A 26,015-nucleotide genomic window follows, 5' to 3' on the forward strand; every position below is an offset into this window, starting at 1 on the left:
GGTAATGGTTCAGAACGTACTGAAAGTCTAAGTATTCATTTGATGCAATACACGGTAACACATTGAAAATTGCACAGATATTGCTTCATCGTAACAAAAGCTTTCATAATTAATAGTCGCTCTTTGTGTGGTAGATTTGGTTCGAATGGTTTGTGTGGATTTGGTAGAATGGTTCCTCTCCGTGACGATTATGTCAATGATGCCCCAGTCAACAAATGAAAGCAGCCAAGAATGTCATTCTCATTAGTAGGCTGCCGCAAGATTCGGGGCACTGAAGAGAAGGGAAACCGCGGAGGCGCAAGTGGCGGGTTATCGGTATTCACGCACTGCTTTACATGTGCACTGCTCAGTGCATCACCGTCGTCGTCATCGCTGTCCTCATCGCCGTCGCTCTCATCGTCATATGAAGCAATATCCAGGGTAAAGACAACGTCTGAATCGCTGTCGGACACAAATTCCATGTCGTCACTAACGCTGCTTTCTGTACTGCTCCAAGAAGCACTTCTTTTTCTTGGAGCATCGCCGCCACTGGCATTCCTGGGAAGCGCCATTATGAAATGACTGTTGCCAGGCTTAAAACACATGCGAAAGGACACGAAATGCGTTTTTTTCTTAGACAACTAACACAAGAGTCCAACACAAGAGTGGTGAGATGATGTTGAACATTACCTCGCGTGCACCACTGCTGTTTGTCTGCGTAGTAGACAAAACACAAAGGGAGAGGTGTTTGCTTGGTGCGTTGTGCGCCACATTTCATAACCTCTGGGAGGGTTCAGCATTGTCACTGCCTCACATGGCACATCGCATTGTGGAAGAAAAATTAAACTTTTATCGGATTATGAGGCAGGCCGTAGTTGGCACCATGGTGTTTTTTAATGCGTCTCTAAACCAAGGTGTACGGGCGTTTTTTATTTCACCCCTGTCGAAATGCGGCTGTCTCGGTTTCATGCTTTTCGTGTAGCTACTGCACCCCTGCTGCACATTATACAATGAACATACGAGTTCATGATGTAAATTTCACCTAAAAGCCAATCAGGCTCATAGCTCCTAAAGCCCCTGCATCTACGCGCCACCGCCGGCCAAGCTAAGTACCGCCAACCTACCCTCCTCCTCCACGCTCCTCTCCTCTCACCCCCTTAGCGTCCGGCGTGAAGCGGAACTTACGTAGCTTCAACTTCCTGTTCCCAGCGGAAGTGACGCTATGTTTTTTAGCGTTGTTTACTTTCGCGTCGATAGAGAGGCTTTAATTGCACCAGCTGCGGTTGAAACTGTGAATGCGATTTCATCCAAGAACCACCGCCTATTGCAATCGGCGATCTGGTCGTATTCGCTGCTTCGCGTCAACCTGCGACGGGTTGTGCCACGAGAGACAACGTACAGTGGAATGTAGGGCCTGGGCGCTTGGAGACCGCTCCCGTTTTTCGTGCATTTGGAAAACAGCGGCCGCAAACTACTACTTCAGCGGAATACAACAGCTTGTCCCCTTTGAATTCTTGTTTTGAAGCATACATCCCCTCCAGCCAGCACGTATGGAGGGACTTTAGTGAAGGAGTTCGCGACGCCAATTTGTATGGCAGACGCATAGAGTTTATGCTGTTGATTCTGAGGTTGAACTTGTCTCGTGCGATCGAAGGTAGCGAATGTCCCAAGTGCGTGCACTACGTGAAGGACTGCAATGACGTGAAGCTATGAAATATAACAAGTTCAAATTTGCGTGGAGGGCATTCAGTGACATGGTGAAAACAAGTGTGCTTTTCTTGTGCGATATGAGCGGAGGTGTGCAGTGAATTCCTGCGTGTGCGCGTGTTGTAACGCGTGCAAAGGTGGACGGCGAATTGTGTGGATGACGCGAGCAGATGCGCACTGCGAATTGTGTTAGTGTTGTGACGTGAGCATCTGCTCGCGTGTACGGCGAATTATGTTCGTGTGTTGTGGCGTGAGCAAAGGTGTACGGCGAATTGTGTGTTGGAACGTGAAATTACGATGACTATTTTTTTATTGCGAGAGTTCAGGAGGCGAACACGGCAGTATTTCGGGCGGTAGGTGTGTCATACTTCTGTTGTCGCGCTTGTATCCGTCCCTGGCCTAAGCGCTAAAGCACTTCCATCTACGCGCCACCGAAGTTTTATGCCGGCAGAAGCGAGGATGGAGGGGCTGATTTCCAACATGCCGGGCACATGCAGCAGCCGATGATGCAGCCACAGTCCATGGCACTCCGCACTTTGTCAGCGAAAGAGGACGACAGGCAAAGCGTGTGGGCGCAGCGTACGCAAACAAGCGCGTAGATGCACGCGAATGACGCTTGGTGGAATGGCTAGTGCGAGCAACTCAGATTTGCACCGGTTGCTTAGCACGGGCGCCTCACCATCGTCTGCAATGGGAGCGAAAATTCTCGCAGCGCAACTCCAGGAAGCGGAAACGCCGGAACCGGAAATACCGGAAGCGGAAATGCCGGAACCGGATTTGGTGTGAGGGAAAAAGGCGGCGCACACAAAGGTTGGCGCTACTTAAGAGAGCGGCCGTGGCGCGTAGATGCAGGGGCTTTAATAGCTCCTTGCAAAGTAAGCTTTGGTGGCAAAACTTGCTAACAGTGAATAATGTGCTATATTGTTGTGCCCATTACTTCATTATACAGTTTTACATCAGTATAATGAAGTCGCATCAGACACAAAAATACATTAACTGTATCCAATATTTATTACAGTTAAAACTCGGCCTAACGAAACCCAATTTTAAGAAGTTCCCGCTTGAACAAAGAAATTTCAATTCCCCGGCAAGTACCCATAAAGTTCAATGTTATCATCCACCCGAATTAACATAACTAGCTTGCATTACACCTGATTTAACAAAGACTTTTTAGAAATAAATCAGTTAAATAAAGCTGCGATTTATTTCTACTTTTGACACACAGGTTTTTCTTTGAGCGCGCGCTCTAACGGTAATGCGTTAAAACATCTAGGAACCCTGCTCACAGCCCTAGTTTTATTTTGACGAGGCTGCACGCCACGCCCATGCACGGGACAACGGACTCTGCAGTTGCTAGATTTTTTACGTACCAAATGATGCTAGGGGTGGCAGTAGTTGGGCTGCCCTTGCAGGCCTTTTACACGCGCAAGCATGGGTAAGCGGCAAATACAATGCTGTGGTACGCATTGGGTGTTGCTACGTTACAATTTTAGATTTCGAAGGACCGAAAAATCCTTACTCGATTTTCCAAACTTCCCGATTTAACTAAATGATTCGAGGGTGGTAATCACTTTAAATCGAGCTTCAACTGTATATCAATGTTTAACTGCATCCTAGGTTGAACTGTACACACTATTCTGTAAGAAAAATAAAGGTGTTGGTATGAATGGCTAGTGCCCACTCACCTGGCCAGCAGCTCCTTGCGACAGCTTTGGAGGTCATCTTGCACTGCCTTTAAGCACAACTCAGCCTCTTGCCGAGATTCTGCCATGCTCTGAGCCAACCTGCGGGCCTTCTCAAGTTCCTTGGCAATGGCACTGCTTTGCTTTTCTGCAGATGCTCTCAGCGCAGCCTCCTTTTTGGCTTCATCTTCGCTGGCACGTGCTCTCTGCTCAGCAACACTCAAGGCCTCGGTCCTGTCGTCAAGCTGCTCTCTCAGCACATCCAAGGCAAGTTCACGCTCTTGGATGTCGCGAAGCATCTGCTCAATCTTGCAGTTAGACTCTGCAGCCATCTGCTGCATGTGGTCATTGGCATGTTGTAGCTCTTCCAGATGCCGTGCTAAGCCCTCCTGCTCAGCCTCCTGCATTGCGAGCTGAGCGTCGTTCAGCTGTTCGAGAGCTCGTTCGGCCGAAACCTCAGCATCCTTGCAGGCATGCATCTCATCGACCAAGCGAGACTGTGTCTCTTCGAGGTGGCTGCGAAGGTCACGCAGCTCGCTTTCTACTTCAGAGAGTCGAGCCTGTGCTTTCAGTGTGGCAGCTGCTGGAGGTACATCGCCAAATTCCTCAGTCTGTGTTTCCACCTCAACTGTTGTGGGTGCAGGAGGGCTGTAAGCAAGAAAGGCACAGCACATGTTAGAATATCCAAGAAATCGTGCGTTGCTGGTTACAGCCCGAGCCACATCCTGTGATTTGCATCAACACTAGGAGCGTAAACTCCACTGGCTGCTCTGCGAACAAGGTGGCAGCTAATGCCATAATTGTGAAGGGACCTGTATGATCAAGGGTTTCGGAAGTCCGAAGAGCTTTATAAAGTCATTTTTATCAGTAACACTTTAGCAACAGTCAAGCACTGAATTTTGTTCCGTCATGCCCATTCTGCCAATTTCAAATGCTCCGTGTCATTTGCCCAAATGGCAATCAATGGCAGCTGCACAGATTAGAAGGAACACCTGTACTTTGCAAACACAAAGTGCTCAGAAGTTCTTGAGATATTTTTACTGAATAGTTCTGCCAAGTTACTAAAACTTTATTTGAACAATGCCAGCATGGTGCTATCTTCCCTCAAAATACTTGGCATGGCAGCCGAATTCCACTGCAATATCAGTTGTCACCTGCAGGCGATGTCAGAAGTGCCATCGATTTCGGAGCACTACAGCATGCTGTCTAGAACCATGCTAAAGTAACATAACCACAGATGCAATGAACAGGTTAGAACAGGTGGTCATTCAGTGGCAGAAAAAAAATGGTAACTGACGCTGAATGCTCATGCTTTCTTATCAGTCAGGGAAAAAACTTTTGCTGTGAAGGTCAGCTTAATGAACCAGCAGTGAGTCCTTTCCACTGAACAATCAGCAAAGGATCACATGCATAAATTAGCAAGAAGTGCACACTCACTGGCGCTCTTCAGCCACTGAGACATCGTGCACAGCCTGTGCGTTCAGCTCCTTCTCAAGTTTAGCAATTCGGCACTGCGCTTCTTCGAGCTTCCCCAGTAGGTCCATGGTTGAGCCTCGCGCAGCCTAGGAAAGGATGAAAGGAGCACGGGAGAATGAGACTCAGTAAACATGTTAGTGGTTCAGTTAAAAAAACCTGTGCGGAATACGACTGAATTATGCCCTTTAGGGCAGTGAGGGGCTGAAAGGTCACATATCAAATCGACATGCCAAGTCCAGTAAAATTTGGCAGGATGCTTTGTATTGTTATCAGCACATGTAAATTTCATTACCTTATTACAAAAGAGAAAAAAATTACGCATGTCCCACTGAGTGAATGAGTGCGCCACCTTAGGAAAACCATCTTTCTAAAACCTTTTCCGAATAAGTATCTTCTGGATGCCCTATAGTACAGGATAGTAACAGCCAGTAGTAATTTTATTCCTTTCTCTGCAGTAACTGCATCACTTGAAAACTAAGTTTTGTTTTTGTTAATGTGATCCAGAAATGTAATTTCAAAGTTGCTCCATCAAGAAAATGTTAGACATCTATGGTCTTGTCCCTCACAAATCTTTAGCCTAAAAATAATTTTGAAAACAGTTTTTATAACTTTCGTTCCAAAACGATAGTTCGAAAGTGCAAATTGGAAGAAAAGTGCAAGATGAGAAAGAATGATTAAAACATGTCAAAACGTGCCATCTTATTCAGGAAATAGTGCTATTTCACCTGCTGCATAGGTTTCACCTGCTGCATTTAGCATGAAACTTCAGGATGGCCAACCACACATGGCAACTGGGTCGTTCATTGTGCCAGTTACGAGGGACACTCAAAGTTTGTTGAAAATTTATGGTACTAATACAGACAAACCTGGCAGGTATTAAATGAGTGCATGTTTCTAGTTTCAAACTGAATATAAAGATTGTGATTTACTACATAGTACAGCGAAACAACCCTAGGACATCATACTGACAAAAATGGCTGCATGCACCGGTAAAGTTGATTGAAGCATTAGCACTGGGTTATGCAAACAAACGAAATCACTTAATCGAATTGAATAGCGAGCATTCAAATAATTTCATTCATAAGAGACCTACGCAGTGCCACATGTGTATGCTGTCAAGCCCACTGTGATCGACACTGTCCAAGCAAGCATTTCACTTCATTTTCAGCGCAAAATAAGTGCCAAGCACGCTACGGATAGGTCGCCCTGACTGATGCCACAGCAGATTTCATCACTGCGAGTGCTTCCCTACTTCAACCCGATGCAGGGATTGCCCACACGGCGCCCAAACGCCACTATTTCCAGAATGGCACCATGTCAGCTGGGCCCGCCTCTGTCGGTACAAGGTTCGTCCGGGTCGACAGAACTGACAGAAATGATAATGCAACGCTGACAGAGGTCACGACAACAACAACAACAACAACAACAATAATAATCAGCCTGGTTACGCCCACTGCAGGGCGTAACCATACTCCCACTTCGTAACCACTCCCATACTTCTCCAACTACCCCGGTCATGTACTAATTGTGGCCATGTCGTCCCTGCAAACTTCTTAATCTCATCCGCCCACCTAACTTTCTGCTGCCCCCTGTTACACTTTCCTTCCCTTGGAATCCAGTTCGTAACCCTTAAAGACCATCGGTTATCTTCCCTCCTCATTACATGTCCTGCCCATGCCCATTTCTTTTCCTTGATTTCAACTAAGATGTCATTAACTCACGTTTGTTCCCTCACCCAATCTGTTCTTTTCTTATCCCTTAATATTACACCCATCATTCTTCATTCCATAGCTCGTCGCGTCATCCTCAATTTAAGTAGAACCCTTTTCGTAAGCCTCCAGGTTTCTGCCCTGTACGTGGGTACTGGTAATACACAGCTGTTATGCACTTTTCTCTTGAGGGATAATGGTAAGCTGCTGTTCATGATCTGAGAATGCCTGCCAAACACACCCCAGCCCATTCTTATTCTTCTGATTATTTCAGTCTCATGATCCGGATCTGCAGTCACTACCTGCCCTAAGCAGATGTATTCCCTTACCACTTCTAGTGCTTCGCTACTTATTGTAAACTGCTGTTCTCTTCCGAGACTGTTATACATTACTTTAGTTTTCCGCAGATTAATTTTTAGACCCACCCTTCTGCTTTGCCTCTCCAGGTCAGTGAGCATGCCTTGCAATTCATCCCCTGAGTTACTTAGCAACGCAATATCATCAGCGAATCTCAAGTTACTCAAGTTACTCCATTAACTCTTATTCCCAATTCTTCCCAATCCAGGTCTCTGAATACCTCCTGTAAACATGCTGTGAATAGCATTGGAGAGATTATATCTCCCTGCCTCACGCCCTTTATTGGAATTTTGTTGCTTTCTTTATGGACTACGGTGGCTGCAGAGCCGCTATAGATATTTTTCAGTGTTTTATGCGAAGCATATTACGAGAGCTCAACCCAGCTCCTCGGGCGCGGCAGTGTCGCCTTCAATACCACGTGACACTGTGACGTCACGACAGAGGAGAAACGGGGCTCCAACTCGCGCCGTCGCTCGCGGCGTCGCAGCGGTATATAAGCAGCTGCGCTTGCCTCTGCTAGACACTCACGAGGCGAGATGCCTCCTGGAGACGGAGCTGCTCGTTGGAGTGAAAAGCAAAGGTTGCGGCGTGCTACAGAGACTGATTTTCTAGGTGGCTTTGGCTCAACTCTTGCAAGATGGGCTGGGTGGGAATCGAACAAGGGTCTCCGGAGTGTGAGACGGAGACGCTACCACTGAGCCACCAGTACGATGCTTCAAAGCGGTACAAAAGCGCCTCTAGCGAATGCGGTGTTGCCTTAGAAACGAGCCGTTTCTAAGGCTCAGGCGTGCGTCGCTTGCTCAGGCGCACATTTCGTTGCCGCGCCGAACGCTGCGTTGCTCGACGCTCACCGCGTCCAATGCCGGGCGCGTAGTCGCTGCGCCGTAGCCCATTGTCTTACACCCCTAGGCGGGTCGACGGGAACGCTGTCGCGTTCCACTCTTGAAGGTGAAGCAGAGTAACGCACGAGTTGTTTCTTCGTCTAGCCGAACCAAATATAGCCAAGAAACAGCAGTTCACCAGGCTAAACTGTGGTTCAACAACTAAAATAAAGGCTAGTATGCTTCGCATCCTGGGCTTAACCTTAGCTAAGCCACAGCCATTTTTTTTACGTACGGCTCGTCTACACCCTGATTGCGTAATGCGTCCATGACTGCCGAGGTTTCGACTGAATCAAATGCTGTCTCGTGATCAATGAGAGCTATATATAACGGTTGGTTAAATTCCGCGCATTTCTCTATCACCTGAGTGATAGTCTGGATATGGTCTATTGTTGAGTAGCCCTTACAGAATCCTGCCTGGTCCTTTGGTTGACAGAAGTCTAAGGTGTTCCCGATTCTATTTGCGATTACCTTAGTAAATACCTTATAGGCAACGTTCAGTAAGCTGATCGGTCTATAATTCTTTCAAGTCTTTGGCGTCCCCTTTTTCATGGATTAGGATTATGTTAGCGTTCTTCCAAGATTCCGGTATGCTCGAGGTCATGAGGCACTGCATATACAGGGCGGCCAGTTTTTTCTAGAACAATCTGCCCGCCATACTTCAACAAATCTGCTGTTACCTGATCCTCCCCAGCTGCCTTCCCCATTTGCATAGCTCCCAAGGCTTTCTTTACTTCTTCAGGCATTACTTGTGGGATTTCCAATTCGTCTAGACTATTCTCACTTTCATTATCGTCATGGGTGCCACTGGTACTGTATAAATCGCTATAGAACTCCTCTGCCACTTGAACCATCTCATCCATATTAGTAATGATATTGCCGGATTTGTCTCTTAATGCATATATCTGATTCTTGCCAATTCCTAGTTTCTTAATCACTGCTTTTTAGGCTTCCTCCGTTCCTGAGAGCATGTTCAATTCTATCCATATTATACTTCCTTATGTCAGCTGTCTTACGCTTGTAGATTAACTTGGAAAGTTCTGCCAGTTCTATCCTAGCTGTAGGGTTAGAGGCTTGCTCACATTGGCGTTTCTTGACGAGATCTTTCGTCTCCTGCGATAGCTTACTGGTATCCTGTCTAACGGAGTTACCACCGACTTCTATTGCACACTCCTTAATGATGCCCGTAAGATTGGCGTTCATTGTTTCAACACTAAGGTTCTCTTCCCGAGTTAAAGCTGAATACCTGTTCTGAAGCTTGATCCGAAATTCATCTATTTTCCCTCTTACCGCTAACTCATTGATCGGCTTCTTATGTACCAGTTTCTTCCGTTCCCTCCTTAAGTCTAGGCTAATTTGAGTTCTTACCATCCTATGGTCACTGCAGCGCATGACAATAATAGCAGTGCGTATTTCGTAAAGTTTGAAAGCAAGCGCGAAGATCAGGCCGATGAGCCACTGATAGGTATGTGGATTGCGTTGAATACCCTGAGACGAACTTCAAACCTCTTCAATAGCCGTCTAACTGGACACATGGTCTCGAGACCGAGTACTGACGAGCCACCTGACCGAACATATTAGCAGCAAGCATTCCATGGCTGCTTGCAGCCCGTTACCACATTGACCAGTGGCATCGCATGAACGTGCTGACCCTTTAGATTTCAGAATCTTTGACAGGTGGCAAATCACACATGCACTGACGGCACCTGCTCTTTACCGTCAGCATTGGCTACACGTAGAGCAGTGATCAAGTTACGTAACATGCAGTCACTTTGCCTCTTGCACAGACTGACCTTATAACCCACGGTGTAAAGTTGGACAGCCCCTCTGCATTGTGCAGAAGGGCTTGAGAGCAAAACTTCTTATGGAGCAAGTAGACTGCTGAAAAACAGGTCCACTATATAGCTGAGAACCTTATTGGTATTCAGTTGAACAGAACAATACTAATTCATTAGGTTGTGAGAAAAAAAGAACTTGATTCTGTTCAACAGAAATTCCAATCATAATATAAAATTTAGAGACCTCCATATAAGCAGAACCTTGTTGACATGTTCCCGCTACATACGTTTTCCTGCTGCCAATGTTCGCAATTGAGAACACAAAAAATGACCCAATAGAGTTACGGTTATTTTTACCAGTTCATATGTTCCCAGAAAAGACGATTTTTCGGCACCAACGTTCACTACGTCGCCAAACTGCCATCGTGTGATACATTTTCTGGCCGCTATATTCCACATAAACAAGAAAATGCACAAGGCCCGGGCGACTAAGAACAATATGCAGCTGCTTGCCGTGGCAGCATCACCGCAATACTTGCCTTTGGTACCAGCAAATCTCCGCTCGGGTCGTCGCACACCGCATTCACAGCTATCACCGCCAATTCAACTGTGATAAGCATCTTCATCTCTGTTCTACAGTGCATGGCGCATAGTGCCATTGGTAGTATACTGCAGGCTTTTAGTATGTGATAATCCAAACGCGCTGCCGTTCCCTTCTGCAGGAGGTGCAATGTGGGCATCACGTTTTGCTTCAGTAGCATCTAGTGTTGCCCACCAGGTCGATTTCATTTCGGTGTCCTGTCGCCCTCCTAAAACACACAATAGGAAAACAACAAAGCGCATCTTGGGCCACTAGAGCACCACCAGGTCGATGCACGTCGGCGTCTCGTGATGCAATGATCCGCGCAACGCTTCGCTTTTTTAGTTACTTCAGATCGTACATTTTCTTAGTACCTTTCTCTCGCAGGTTTTTTTTCACAACGTATGAACAAGGTTCTACTGTATTAGAACTGAGCTGTAACCAGTGCTGGCACACTAATTTGATGTTGCCTTTAATAAGAGTAGACTGTACTGAATATATTGATTGCGATGTCCCTAAGTTACTGATAGCTTGCTACATTCTTGTTATGCAATGCTAGGAGACTACCAAGCATGTGCAGGAGTGTTTTCTTGCCTTAAATTTGTAAGCATTAAATCTTGTGAAAAAATTATATTCAATACAAAATTTACTATTTGGCGTTTGCATACCCCTAATTAGCAGTGATCCACTTCCACGTTTGAAGAGACAATGCCAAGATTATGCTGAGATGGTGGCGGTCTATGGTGACAATGCCCCGAATTGCAATACTGTTGGGCGATGGCACAGATGATTTCATTGCAGTTGAACAAGCCTCGACGACAAAGAATGGGGTGGCCGGACATCGCTCAATCACGAACCTAAAATTGAGGCACAAGTGGAGGCTCCAGTGCTTGCAGCTGAGCGGACAATGATAAGTACAGGCTCAAGTTTACGCATTTACTCGCATAATAATCACCGATTTTTTCCCGAACCCTATAAAGATCACTGAAATGATTTGGACAAATTTTGTAGACGCATAGGGTACAGCTACAGTAAAACCTTCGCGAAAAATATAAGTAAGGCGCCTAATATTAAGAAATCTACGAACGATTACAAGTTACTCTCCTCTACAGCCATGCTTTTTCTCAAGTCAATCGTCGAGTGATTGGGGATAAGCTCCGCCTCCAGCATCATGATAAGACGTGTCACCTACTTCCAGTTTCTTCGGAGCCAGTGCGCAAAGCCTCTCCAACCTCTTCGCTAGCCGCCTGGCCGCAGGTCCCCATCGAGAACTATCCAAGCAGCACCGAGAGTGTTCGTATTCCAGTAACCACAGACGAGCAGGGCATTTTGATGGATGGACGGAGGCTTAAACTAGAGTCCCTCCACATCATTACTGTGACGGAAGAGCCTTAATGTAGACGTACGGGATCGGCCTGATCAGCCCGCATGGTCCAGCCATGTGGCGGCACAGAGCTTCACCAGCCAAACAGAGCTAATATTGCCTTAAATAAGTGTAAAACATTTTAAACAATTAACATATTCATGATAATGCTACTACCCAAAATTTACGCAAGCAGCAAAGTAGAATCCACTTGGTTATTGCTCTATCAGCTCTAGCTGTGTTTGGCTGAGCTCTGTGCTGCCAAGTGGCTACACCGTGCAGGCTTTTCATGTCTGCACCACCGCTCATTCCATAAAATGCCCTGTCCACTTGCACTTGCATTTACTCAAATACTAGACACGCGATATTATTGTAGTAGCAATCGTACGGCATGAAGTGACCACCGCAAATTCGCAGATGCTGGTGCCAATCGGAAACTAACAGCCCGATGCGTTGCAGGCACTTCACTCACATGTTGCGTTGCAGAGGGATATGACGTCTCAGCTTGACATGTCACTGATTGCTAGATTTGCAGCCCACAATGTAACAAGGGTGTTCCATGATGCTCACGAAAAGAAAGCTCGAGTCTAACAATGTTTGCGCAGCTCACATCAACACTGAGCACGTTGTAACACACGCACACAACACTCGCTGTGTGCGGGAAGTGCTTTAGTGTAGTGATAAATTGTGTATTCTCTCTCTGCTACTTTTTGTTTTATAGAAACAAATTAACCAACATTCCAATTATTATGAACAACATTTATCCACCATAAAGTTGGAGAAATTATTGATGCCACGACCTCAGTAGCCAACTGGACAGGTCGTCTAACTTAAAGACCCTCCATGCACGCTTTTTCAGACCAGTTTAAGTACCGCCAACCTACCCTCTGCCTTTGCACATCACCCTTGCTCACCCCTTCGGTTTCCGGCGTCAAGCAGAACTTGCATAGTTCCAGTTTCTGACTTTAGGCAGAAGCAACGCGACTGCTGCATACAGGTTCGAGCATGCAACAAACGAAAATTCAGGAACTGAAAATCACGAAAGCGGAACTTGTATGACCAATGGATCGGGGCACAGTGGTGTACATCAAAGGTTGGTACTACTTAGCAAAAGAAGCGCTAGCACGTGGATGGAAGGCTTTAGTCCGGCTGACATCAGATGGGCAACACGTGTCAAATGGGGTGGGGCAGCACCATTGCACTCTGTAGCAACGCACATTTTTGAAACCTTATAATAAATTACATGCTTTATACAGAGTGCTTAAATGCGCCACTTAATGATCAGGAGGCCATACCCTAACGACTCAGTACATTTGTACAAAATTGTCATAACCGTTTCAGTCCTTTTAACTGTAATGGAGAAGAGAAAAATAATTGATTAGAGCACACAACCATGAGGAGAAATGAAAAACAGTTTGTAGGAGGCGAAGGAAAAACATCACAGTGCCAACACTTGAATGACAGCAAATTCGTCAGTGCGCTAGAGCTGCCTTGGACATTTGGACAATGCAAAGAGCTGTGCAGTGTACAAGGTATGATTACCCGGCAGTAGAGATCAAGCCGTGTGATCTCGCAGGCATTGCGGACGCGAATTGCCATCTCCCGGTCAGCACTATCGCGCTGCTTTCGCAGCTCCTGCTCCAACTGTTTCACCAGGTCCTTGTAGTCATTGACTTGGGCTTCGTTTGCAGCAGCCATCTTCTGTGCCCACCTGGAAGGCATTGGTGTACTGCTCACACGAGACGTTGCATATTGATGTGCTAAAGCTACAGGTCATGTGAATGCAAAATGTCTTCTGACATGGTGTCTCATTCTTGCTTAAGGGGCTCACAAGTGAATTGGCAGGGTTAAAATGCCACCACATGAACTTGCAATATGCAGACACTGGGCTTGGGTTAAAGTCTCGCTGCAAACGGTATAAGGTATACGTTTACATGCATAGGAGCTCCAAATACATAAAAATCTCGTGCAGTTGAAATGCACATGCACAGGACGTAAAGAATACTTGCATCTCAGCTACACATGCTAAAACTATACGCTTGCATTGCATGCTACCTACCGAGAAGGACTCCGACTAATTTTGTCACAGGAGCTGCGCTAACTCTTCAGTCCAGATAGCATCAAGCTTATCCCATAAGAGCACCAATAGAAAACCATGAAAACACATGGTGCAAGGGAATTTGTAGATTGAAATAATGCCTCAACCACACCATGAGGTAGTACATATCTTATGTTCGTGCACTTGGCAAAAGCAGAGCTTTGATTCTGGATCATGAACAAACTTGGTTGAGGCAGTGCCATATACTGCTAACAGAGGGTGTGAATGGGCATGGATTATGGTGATTGCTTCCGTATGTCTTGTGGAGGCACTTCCCCATGTTGACAAGTTGTTAATGCATAAAATTTTGCACACATGGAAGCATTGTGCACACAAACACGAACTTTTAAGCACATGGAACTAACTACCTTACTCTGTTGATTACTGAACAGATAACCACCATGGCCTTCACACAACTTCCCACGACTATTGTACGACGGGGTGCTGATAAGTTCCAGGCTTTGCCGTCTTCCATATGAAAGAGTAAAATGTGTGGGGGCATGTAACAGCCTAATATTTGATGTTTGCACAGTTACTTATGTTTATGATTCTTGAAACAAGTTTCCAGTGAGAAAGTGTGATGGTGACCTTTATGAATTTGTTTTGCCAAGAAAAATCGGCAAAGGACATTCCCACTGAGATGTCATGAACACTGGAGTGAAGCGTCCTTCCTACCAGCACTGTCAAAACCTGGTTATCTCATTTCAAGATTGGGCATTTCACCATTGAAGACGAGCCCTGCATTGGCTGGCCCCCCAACTTCAACTGACCTGGCAATCTGCAATGCTGTCCGCAAGCTGATTAATAAAGACTGGCAAATATCTGCAAAAAGGATAGCCCAGATACTGAAGATCTTATGGGATCGTGTTGGATTTGTTATCTCCAGCATTAAAAACCATTTTCACCCATTTTCAAGCCACACAACATTTTAGCTAGTTTGGTGACCGAGGATGAATCGTGCCTCTACACCTACCTACGATTCTGAAGCCAAGGAACAGGCGAAGGAATAGCGCCAGAGTTGGTCCCTGCACCCAAACACTTTCCACACCCAGAAATTGGCCCCAAAAGTCATGGCATTCATTTTCTGGGGCAAGGTATATACAGTCGACTCCCGTTAATACGAAGTTCACGGGGACCGCAAAAAACTTCGAATTAAACAAACTTCCAATTAAGCACAAAACACAAAAAACAGCACTTTATTTGTGGCAAAATCGAGTATTTTCTCTAAGAAAAATAGTCGGTCATCTTGCTTTGCTTCTTGCCGAATCGCGCTGCTGAAAGCAAGTTCTGCAGGCTGTAGATGTGGCGGAACGCTTCGTCCGCGTTACCTTCAGCGGCAAAGAAGCGCTCCGCGAGAGCAAGGCCCACAGCTACATCGGCAGCCTTAGGTTGCGGCTCGCCTTCAACGTCATCGTCGCTTTCCTGGGTCGCTTCCTGGGCCTAATAATCTACAATTTCGCTATCCGTCAGCGCACCGCACGTTTCGACCGCCTTGTCTACGGCGACGTAATCGTCAAAATTGACGTCCCCGAGAGCATCACCAAATTGACGCTTCCTCCACTGAAATTTCAGAGGCATCCTCCGAAGAAGCTGCCACAAAACCGCATGCCCTGAAGCAGTTTGCGATTGTTTCTTGCTTCACACCATCCCATGCTCACGCCAACATGTGGATGGCACTAAGCAGGCTCACCTTGTACTTTGTGGAGCTATCCATACACAAAATCATGCGCTCGAGGAGGTGTCGCCTGTACAGGACTTTAACATTCTTGATGATGCCTTGGTCCATTGGCTGCAAAACAGCCGTTGTATTTGCAGGCAAAAATGCGAGGCGTAGTGCACTCAAGGCTGGCACATTCACGTGAGCACTGCAGTAATCGACAAGGAACAACACCTTGCGGTTCGAAGCAGCAAACTTGCGGTCCAATTTGCTTATCCAGCTCTTGAAGATTTCGGCCGTCATCCACGCTTTTTTGTTCGCCTCATAGTCCACAGGCAGCGTCTTCACGCCTTTAAAACATCTCGGCTTCGCGGCTTTCCCGATCACAAGTAACCGACATCGTTCCGTGCCAGTCATGTTGCCGCGATCAGCACCGACACTCTCTCCTTGCTGCGTTTGCCCCCATCACAGTCGTCATCCTTGAATGTCAGGGTCTTCTCTGGTAGAAGCCGATAGAAGAGTGCAGTCTCATCTGCATTGAAGATGTCTTCCGGTCTGTATTCGGCGATATTCACGCAGCTTTCCGTCCTTCCACGTGGCGCATGTTTCCTGGTTAAAGGACGCCTTTTCACCACACACACTCTTGAAAACCAGGTCATGGCGATCTTTAAAGCGCGTCAGCCATCCATCTGACGAAACGAAGTCATCGATCCCCAACATTGCTGCAAGCGTTCGGGCTTTCATCGCAACGATGTCTCCGCTGAGAGGAAGTTTGTTGCTCCTGGCCTCCCTAATCCAAACCAGCAGAGCCTTCTCCAACTCTGGGTAAGCGCCGGTGCGCATTTGCTTCCGAGAAGTCTTGAACTTGTCGTTCTCAAATGCATCCATTATTGTGCGCTTGTTCTTGATGTAGTTTGAGAGCGTGTTCGGCTTGATCCCGTACTTCCGCGCTATGTCTTGTTTGGCAGCACCTCCCTTCTCAACTTCCTTGAAAACCTCGACTTTCGTTGCCAGGTCGAGCGTGCGATAAGAGCCACGGTTTGCCATGGCTATAAACTGCGTGACTAGGTACAGTCAATTCCGAATCACCCGTGAAACAACCTAGCCTACAAGCTTCCCGCACAAAGGCGCTCGACCAACACACGCCTCGACATACGCTGCGCACGCTGCAAGACTGATCTCGCACAATCTCGCCACTGCCAGTATGCAGCGCTGCGTGCACCTATGGCACCCGCGTGGCCTCTGCGATCGGCTCCGGCCACGCGCGGCAGCCGCGCGTGGCCTCCGTCGCCTCCTGCCGGAGTTGATCGTGGAGGCCACGGCAGCCGTAGCAATGAATAATCGCGCCGCTCCAAGAAGGATGGCGTTGCGGGCGGCTGCGGTGGCGATGACACCAACGCGGAGCACGGAACTGTTGCAACACTTGAAAAATTGCACATTCTACCAAAGAATGACGGTCACCTCGAGGATCCCGGCTGAAAATTAACTTCCAATTAAACAATATTACTGGATGAGGACTTCGAATTATCGAGCGATTTCTTCTATAGGAAGACATGTAAAACTGATGGGACCAGCACTTCACTTCTAATTAACCGAAAATTCCAATTGGGCGGCTTCGAATTATCGGGAGTCAACTGTAGTCTGTTGGTTGACCTCAGGGCACTACTATTACTGGATAGTATCATGCTAACCTCCTGGAGCAGCTGAAGGAGACAATACAGATGAAATGTCGTAGAGTTGTTGATCAAAGAAACTCTTCCCTTTTTCTTTGCATGAAAATGCACCTGTGCAAACTTCCAACAATGCCGCTTTCAGACTGAACACCCTTGTTTTCCAATTGGTCTGCCATCACCCTTACTCACCTGATCGGGCCCCTTCAGACTATTATCTGTTCTCGAACTTGAAGAAACACCTAAAGGGGCAACGTGTTGCGGACATTTCCAATGTCAAACATGCCGCGGAGAAGTGGTTTGAAACCCAACCAAAGGACTTTATTGGGAAGGTTTAAAAAAGCTGCTACTGCACTTTACCAAGCGCATCAGTCTCACGGGAGATTATGCCAAATAAATATGTTGTTTCATAACTCTGGCTCTCTCCATTCTGGTCAGTCAGGAACTTATCAGCACCCCCTCCTATTTGTGGATGTGCCACTAAAACCACAAGGGTGAAGAGACATGTCGTTCTCTTAACCCTTGAGGGTCAAACTTTTCTTATAAAAAAAACATGCACCTGTCGTCAATTTTTTAAATTGCTGTTCCAGTAGTAAAAGACTACTGAAAACTCACGAATACAGTAAAAAATTTTTGCAAACAATTTGGCAACGTTTACCTGGCAACGTTAAACGCTAGAACGTTATCTAGTGAGGCGAGTCTAGCAGTGCTATTGGAGGAATTAGAGGGCAGTAAATGGGATATAATAGGGCTCAGTGAGGTTAGGAGGACAAAAGAAGCATATACAGTGCTAAAAAGCGGGCACGTACTGTGCTACCGAGGCTTAGCAGAGAGACGAGAACAAGGAGTCGGATTCCTGATTAATAAGAATATAGCTGGTAACATACAGGAATTTTATAGCATTAACGAGAGGGTGGCAGGTCTTGTGAAACTTAATAAAAGGTACAAAATGAAGGTTGTACGAACTACGCCTGTACATCCAGTCATGATGACCAGGAAGTCGAAAGCTTCTATGAAGAAGTGGAATCGGCGATGGGTAGAGTGACAACAAAATACACCATACTGATGGGCGACTTCAACGCCAAGGTAGGCAAGAAGCAGGGTGGAGACAAGGCAGTGGGGGAATATGGCATAGGCTCTAGGAATAGCAGGGGAGAGTTATTAGTAGACTTTGCGGAACAGAATAATATGCGAATAATGAATACCTTCTTCCGCAAGCGGGATAGATGAAAGTGGACGTGAAGGAGCCCGAACGGCGAGACTAGAAATGAAATAGACTTCATACTCTGAGCTAACCCTGGCATCATACAAGATGTGGACGTGCTCAGCAAGGTGCGCTGCAGTGACCATAGGATGGTAAGAACTCGAATTAGACTAGACCTGAGGAGTGAACGGAAGAAACTGGTACATAAGAAGCCGATAAATGAGTTAGCGTTAAGAGGGAAAATAGAGGAATTCCAGATCAAGCTACAGAACAGGTATTCGGCTTTAAATCAGCAAGAGGACCTTAGTGTTGAAGGAATGAACGACAATTTTGTGGGCATCATCAAGGAGTGTGCAATAGAGGTCAGTGGTAACTCCGTTAAACAGGATACCAGTAAGCTATCGCAGGAGACGAAAGATCTGATCAAGAAATGCCAATGTATGGAAGCCTCTAACCCTACAGCTAGAATAGTACTGACAGAACTTTTGAAGTTACTCAACAAGCGCAAGACAGCTGATATAAGGAAGTATAATATGGATAGGACTGAACATGCTCTCAGGAACGGAGGAAGCCTAAAAGCAGTGATTAAGAAACTAGGAATTGGCAAGAAACAGATGTATGCGTTAAGAGACAAAGCCGGCAATATCATTACTAATATGAATGAGATAGTTCAAGTGGCTGAGGAGTTCTATAGAGATTTATACAGTACCAGTGGCACCCACGACGATAATGGATGAGAGAATAGTCTAGAGAAATTCGAAATCCCACAGGTAACGCCGGAAGAAGTAAAGAAAGCCTTGGGAGCTACGCAAAGGGGGAAGGCAGCTGGGGAGGATCAGGTAACAACAGATTTGTTGAAGTATGGCGGGCAGATTGTTCTAGAAAAATCTGGCCGCCCTGTATACGCAATGCCTCATGACCTCGAGCATACCGGAATCTTGGAAGAACGCTAACATAATCCTAATCCATAAAAAAGGGGACGCCAACGACTTGAAAAAATTATAGACCGATCAGCTTACTGAATGTTGCCTACAAAGTATTTACTAAGGTAATCGCAAATAGAATCAGGAACACCTTAGACTTCTGTCAACCAAAGGACCAGGCAGGATTCTGTAAGGGCTACTCAACAATACACCATTATCCGGACTATCAATCAGGTGATGGAAAAATGTGCGGAATTTAACCAACCGTTATATATAGCTTTCATTGATTACGAGAAAGCGTTTGATTCAGTCGAAACCTCAGCAGTCATGGAGGCATTGCGGAATCAGGGTGTAGACAAGCCGTATGTAAAAATACTGAAAGATATCTATAGCGGCTCCACAGCCACCGTAGTCCTCCACAAAGAAAGCAACAAAATCCCAATAAAGAAAGGCGTCAGGCAGGGAGATATGATCTCTCCAATGCTATTCACAGCGTGCTTACAGGAGGTATTCAGAGACCTGGATTGGGAAGAATTGGGGATAAAAGTTAATGGAGAATACCTTAATAACTTGCGATTTGCTGATGATATTGCCTTGTTTAGTAACTCAGGGGACCAATTGCAATGCATGCTCACTGACCTTGAGAGGCAAAGCAGAAGAATGGGGAAAATTAAAGTAATGTTTAACAGTCTCGGAAGAGAACAGCAGTTTACGATAGGTAGTGAGGCACTGGAAATGATAAGGGAATACATCTACTTAGGACAGGTAGTGACTGCTTCCCTTCCCTTGGAATCCATTCCGTAAGTCTTAATGACCATCGGTTATCTTCCCTCCTCATTACGTGTCCTGCACATGCCCATGTTTTTTTCTTGATTTCAACTAAGATATCATTAACTTGTGTTTGTCAGTAGGCTCAAGACCTACTACACTGCTTCAGACTCTGGCCTTTAGTCGCTCCGGGACGGCGCTTTTGCCGCCGGGGGTAGTGCTACGGGATAGTATTTCCAATAACGAAGAGCCGAGCAGTAAGAAGACGAAAGACGACGATTAGAAGCTAGCGCGGGCTGTTGCCTCTTGGCCAAGCGCAGCGTATTTTCTTGCAAATATACTTGTACATAGCTTTTCGTCTGCGTCTTCCTACGTAACAATATTTTGGTGTTTGGTCACAATCGAGAAGAGTATGACGGAAGACTTTGCAAGGTGTTGGACCAGTTACACCAGGCAGGGTTTACCCTAAATAAGGTAAAGTGCAAGTTCGGTGTGTCAAGCGTCAAATTCCTGGGTGTTGTGGTCTCTGCAGATGGCATCCCACCAGACAGCTAAAATTGAAGCTGTTCAGAAGATAGAACCACCCGTGGATGTTGGAGGCGTTCTAAGATTCATGGAAATGGTAAATCATGTCGCAAGATTCCTGCCACATCTGTCGGACATGTCGGCCCCGATTCGAGAACTGATCAAGAGGACAGCCTGAATGTAGGGACCACCTAAGCAAGCAGCCTTCGAAAAAGTAAAAGGTATGCTTTCTTCGAAAACCTGCATGGCCTACTATCACCCAACTGACCCAACAGTGGTCTCTGCCGATGCATGATCAACCAAGGGGCGAAAGACGAGCTGTGGCCTTTACTTCATGCTAGCTCACTAAGCCTGAGCAGAGATACAGCCGGACTGAAAAGGAGGCCTTAGCTGTCACGTGGGCCGTACAGCATTTTGACAAATTTCTTTGGGGCCTCCTATTCATTGTTGAAACCGACCATCAGACGCTAACTACTTCTGGGCGAGATGGAGGTAGATTTGCTGCCACCCAGGATACAACACCTGCAGATTCAAGTTGAAGCGCTATCAGTTCAAGGTACTGTACGTTTTGGGCAAGCTGCTAGCTACTGCCAACACATTGTCAAGAGCTCCGTTCCCCTCTTCAGACGCTGCAATTGATGAAATTGCTTCTCTTGAAAGCTACATGCAAGTGGTCGTGGAAACCGTTGGCGAGAGCGTGCCCGTTAACTTGGAAACCATGTGAAGGCATCAAGTATCTGATGGCGTCTGCTCTGCCTTGGTCAAGTTCTGCAACTACTGTTTGCCATCTAAGACAAGACCAACAGTAAGCTTGTCAGTGCACTAGAAATACCGCAGTGAACTGTCGGTTGCCGACTCACTTTTGTTGAAAGGAGGTAGACTGGTTGTTCCTGGAGCTCTTAAGGCGGAGGTCTTAGGAATGGTACACGAAAGTCATCTCGGAATGGCTCAGTCTAAGGAGAGAGCCCGCAAGTCGGTATGGTGGCCTGGAATAAGCCACAGGATTAAGGAAGTGGTCGAAAAGTGTGAGCAATGGGCAACTGTGGGACAGAAGAGGGCAGAACCCATGATACGGACAGATACCCCAGAGCTCCCATGGCAACAAGTGGGGGCAGACATCTTCCATATTGAAGGTCAGTACTTCCTGTTAGTAGTCGACGACTATTCAAGGTTTCCAGAAGTACTACTGACTGTGCGGAATGTCAAGTAGATCAGTGATTATGGCCCGATTTGGCATGCCTGAAAGTCTTCGATGCAACAACGGACCACAGTTTTCGTCACGCGTTGACATACAGCTTTACTCATTGCACGAGTAGCCCAGATTTTCCACAGTCAAATGGGGAAGTGGAATGTGCAGTGCAAATGGTGAAGGAACTGTGGAGGAAGAATGTCGACGATCCCATGGCTCTGCTGGTGTATCGAACACTCCCGGTTCAACAGGCTTCAGTCTTGCTCAGCTTTTGATGGGTCGGCACCTGCGCACCCTTTTACCAAAACTTTGTGATCATCTAACTCCAAAACAACCCGACCATAGAACCTTCACAGAGCACGACAAAGCTGCTAGGCACAGGCAGACCACAGACTGCAACCTTCACCATGGTGCTCAACCACTACTAGGTCTACAACCTGGCCACAGCGTCTGGGTGACAGATGCCAGGTGCACTGCTCGAGTGCTTAGTCATAGTCAGCGTCAGTGATGCTACGTGGTGGAAAATAAAACGGTGTGATTCAGCAGAACTGTTGTCCGCTTGCTCCCTTTGCTGGTCATAGCGAGTCACCTGGCTCGAGGGTACTGTCACCAGTGCCGGAGACAGCGGAGGTGCAAGAAAACTGTCACCAGTGCCGGAGACAGCGAAGACAACTGACAGTGCAAGAAAACTGTCGCCAGTGCCAGACACAGTGGAGACAACTGACAGTGTGGGAGAACTGCTGCTGAGCCTGGCGGTGTGGTTTCTCCAGAGGCTCAGCTGGAAAATGTGCCTTCCTTACCAGATGCAGACTGCCCGGGGACGGTGCACACCCGGACTCGAAGTCGCTGTTTGCGGTACACTCGATTGGGTCAACATGCTTTTACACCAAAAAGATTGAACCTGTAATTAGTCCACCTTTGTAACAAGGCGGGATGTAGTGTAGAGGGCACTTCCAAACATAACGCCACTAACGACTGATGTTACTGATCATCTGGCCATTCTGTTCTGTTGGCCAGTATAAAATATGCAGAAAAATTGCCTGTGGTTTAGCTCTGGTTAACCCTAGTTGAATTGCGAAAGCAAGAGCTGCAAAAGCAGTCTCTTCCACAGTTGAGCCACTCCGGGACGTGGCACGACTTCTAGCCGCAAGTTCGTTACGACGCTTCTCGAGTCGTGCGGTGCGTTCTTCTAGCGTCTGTTGAGCGCGTTGTCTCTTCCTCGCTTCATTCTGCAGTTGTGAGTCTCTTTCGTGCTCTCCATAATGACTAAATACAGTGAGGCGAAGCGCATATATACCCCGCGCAAGGCGGCACCTCCTTTCCCTCTACCCCAGCGGCACATCTGGTGGAGCAAGCGGCGACGGCGTCGCCATCTGTTGGAGCGCGGCTGCGGCGTTGCCAGGCAACGGCAGCTCAAGGTCGTTGGTCGGCCACAGCATATGGCATACGACTGCCTGCATACGGCATACGGCGCGACGAGCCGAAATGGTTCGCTGGTTGGCGTAGTACAGCTTTCCCTTTAATATAGCGAGCAGACATTCCTGTCTGCAGGCATGTGACATGTGATGCTGCTTTGTTTACTACAGGTGCGAAAGTGTAACGACCCTGTTAAGTGCATTTGCGCGGACGGTGGATGAATGAGGGCAGAGATGGGGGGAGTGAGAGCCAAGAACTTGTCGTGACCGTCCTGATTTCAGAACTTGATGGGTGACAAATCGCGCCAAATCTGGCAAGGAAATGGCGTGGACGGCGCCTGCCATTTGCTGTCGGCACCGACTACACACCGAGCAGTGATCGTGTCACGTGGTGCATGCTCTTTTCTGTCGTGCAGATTGGCCCTACAATACTCCACCTACCGTAAAGTTGGGTAACCCTCATGTATTTTGGAGAAAAACTAAAAACAAGACATTCCTTGCAATAAATGAGATTGCCGCAAAACATAGGTCCACCACTGTGTGGCGCCAGTACTGTCAATTGTGTCCTTCAGTGCTGGTCTTTTGTGCCTTGCCTTTACTCATTCAAGCATAAACCAACTAGCCCAAACAAGAGTTTTACTTTACTACCATTAAAACAGGAACCTCATTGGTATTCAGTACAACGGAATATCACTAATTCATTAGTTTTAGAGAAAAAGAAAAGTGCTTGATTCTCTTCCACAAATCTTCCTACTGATAAAAAAAATATTTTCCAGACTTTCATATTGTAGAAGTGATTCATAATCGCAGCTGGCATACTAATTTAATGCTACCTTTAAATAGCAACTGAACCATCCTTCGGGCTTGGTGAAAAAAACAGTCCACGGATAGCATACACTGCTGTGAACATCTCAGCCAGATTTTGCAGTCGTGCATGGCCCGTGGAGTGCTAAGTCTTTTTTTCTCAAACTCTCCCTTTTCAACAGAACTATGTTCCTCACTCTTTTCTGGATGCTTTATTTTGCAATATAACAGATTCCCATATGCGGCTACTATTGGCCAATAGCTGTCACCAAACAAGAAGGATGTTATGATCATTGCGCTTCTTACTGTTACTATGTATATTTATTGAGTTTAGTAAAGTTTAATAAGCAGGCTGAAGTAAGTGAAAATCTGTTTTTTGATTTCAATAATAATTACGTACTTCTGGAAGAAGCCAATCATCGTCTGTTTACACTCGGCCGCCTATGTAGGAAATAAACTTTGGCCACCCTGCTTATTGGTGTTGTAGCTGATTCAGATTCCGAGTACTTTTGAACACTCAATTAGCCTCAAACCATGTTAAACTTGAGGTCAGAGCACACACACGCATGCCAGTGCGCGCTCACTCCTGGCCGCTCCTGGTTAGATGCCTTGGCAGACTTCACTTCATATTGAGCTATTGATAGTGCTTCAAAATGCGCAAAGTGGATGTGGCTAATATCTGTCGGTCAAGCTGGTGCAGGACAAAGCTAGTCTGCAGCATGCAGCACGGTCGGGCTGGAGCATACGAGTGCAAGTAGGCACTCAAGCTCCGTCGTGCACAAAGCAAGTGCTGTGCATACGCACCACACTTGCACGTGGATGTGGTCTGCTAAATAGCATAGACACCATGACCCCTGCAAAGTGCTGCGATGAGAACATGGCGATGAGCACATTGCTGCTTGCTGAAGACAAGCGTGTGTCTCGTCATAGGTACCAAAATCAGAAATGATAGCATCTATGTCAACATCCAAAACGTGCAGTTCAAATGTGTTGAGCTACGCGCCACGGTCAGTAGGTGGAGAATTGTGGGCACCCCTGCTCTGCCTTAACCTACACAGTGCAAGTCACTGAAGGAGCGGAAACACCGTGTAAGGGACATTGACTAGGCTTCAGCTGAATGCATTGAAGTAATTTTTGTGGCAAAGTATTTCTGAAATAGTCCAATTTAACTTCAAACACATTTCTCGGCTTCAATAAAATGTCGTACAGGGCCCCTTTAGTAAGAGTAGACTGTACTGTATATTGACATGTGCACTTATCTTTCTCAAGTGATCGTTTTTCATCAGCTAATAAATGTTAAACATTATCGCTCAGCACAGGAACGCCTGCATGTATTGGAAGTTTCTTGAATGTCATCGATGGTTCTATGCGTTGTATGTTATCACCGAAGCTTGTGTAATCTGATTATATGCACGACTCGAATTGTGTAGTGCTTACTAGAAGACAAGCGGGCACCAGCAATTACTCTGGAACCTTCGATGACTCATGTATAAGAGCCGAAATGCTTGACCCACTGATCAGAGTTTGACGATGGCCAACTGTGCTCACCACTATCATGCTTTGAGTGTCACTTCCTTTGTGGGCATCGTGATTCACAGTTTTACTACCGCGTTCTTCACCGTCACCATAACGTAACAATATCACAGTCTTGATTTCTATATATCCAAGTTACTGATAGCTTGCTACATCCTTGTTTTGCAATGCTACGAGACTCCCAAGCTTGTTCAGTACCGTATTTTCTTGCCCAAAATGTTAAGCATTAAATTTTGTTAGAAATTTTCTGACATTCAGCTTTCTTGACTGGATTCAGTATTCAATTCAAACTATACTATTTGGTATTTGCACACCCCTAATTAAAAGTATACAGGCGTGACATGCATTACCAGTACTTTTTGGTCCAAATGCAACTGCATCTGGAGAAATGCACAGGGCTTATAACAGGTGCTGTCTCCTAGAAAGATCTCAGATACAAGATTGGAGCTCTGGAAACTGTAAATACAAGGGCTGTTTGTCATGAGTGACTGATGAAACACATGCAAAAGCAGGGTGAATGTGTGAAGATGACGACGATGCCAGTCGGTGAAACGAAGTTGGGGGCACCTTTTGGACACTTGATGTGTGAAGCACGTGAAACGCTTGAAGCACGAGAGAAGAGGAAAAAATAAAAAAAAAAGGCAAAGATAGATGAGCGGGCAGTGCTGACACGGACATGGACTGGTGCAACGCATTGCCAACTGTGCTCTGGCGACG

General features: G+C 46.5%; 1 protein-coding gene across 2 annotated transcripts in view; it reads right to left on the reverse strand.

Moving 5' to 3' along the window:
• Nucleotides 1-26,015, reverse strand: part of LOC139053117 (kinesin-like protein KIF20A) — a 68,502-nt gene that overhangs the window by 20,733 nt on the left and 21,754 nt on the right. For both annotated transcript variants that reach the window (XM_070530275.1, XM_070530277.1), the window contains exons 8-10: nucleotides 13,055-13,223; nucleotides 4,806-4,930; nucleotides 3,372-4,016 (exon numbers count right to left, since the gene is read on the reverse strand). In XM_070530275.1, coding sequence (XP_070386376.1) covers nucleotides 3,372-4,016; nucleotides 4,806-4,930; nucleotides 13,055-13,223 — 939 coding nt within the window. The remainder of the gene's footprint in view (nucleotides 1-3,371; nucleotides 4,017-4,805; nucleotides 4,931-13,054; nucleotides 13,224-26,015) is intronic.

The sequence above is a fragment of the Dermacentor albipictus genome, unplaced genomic scaffold, assembly GCF_038994185.2.
Source record: "Dermacentor albipictus isolate Rhodes 1998 colony unplaced genomic scaffold, USDA_Dalb.pri_finalv2 scaffold_74, whole genome shotgun sequence".
NCBI lineage: Eukaryota > Metazoa > Arthropoda > Arachnida > Ixodida > Ixodidae > Dermacentor > Dermacentor albipictus.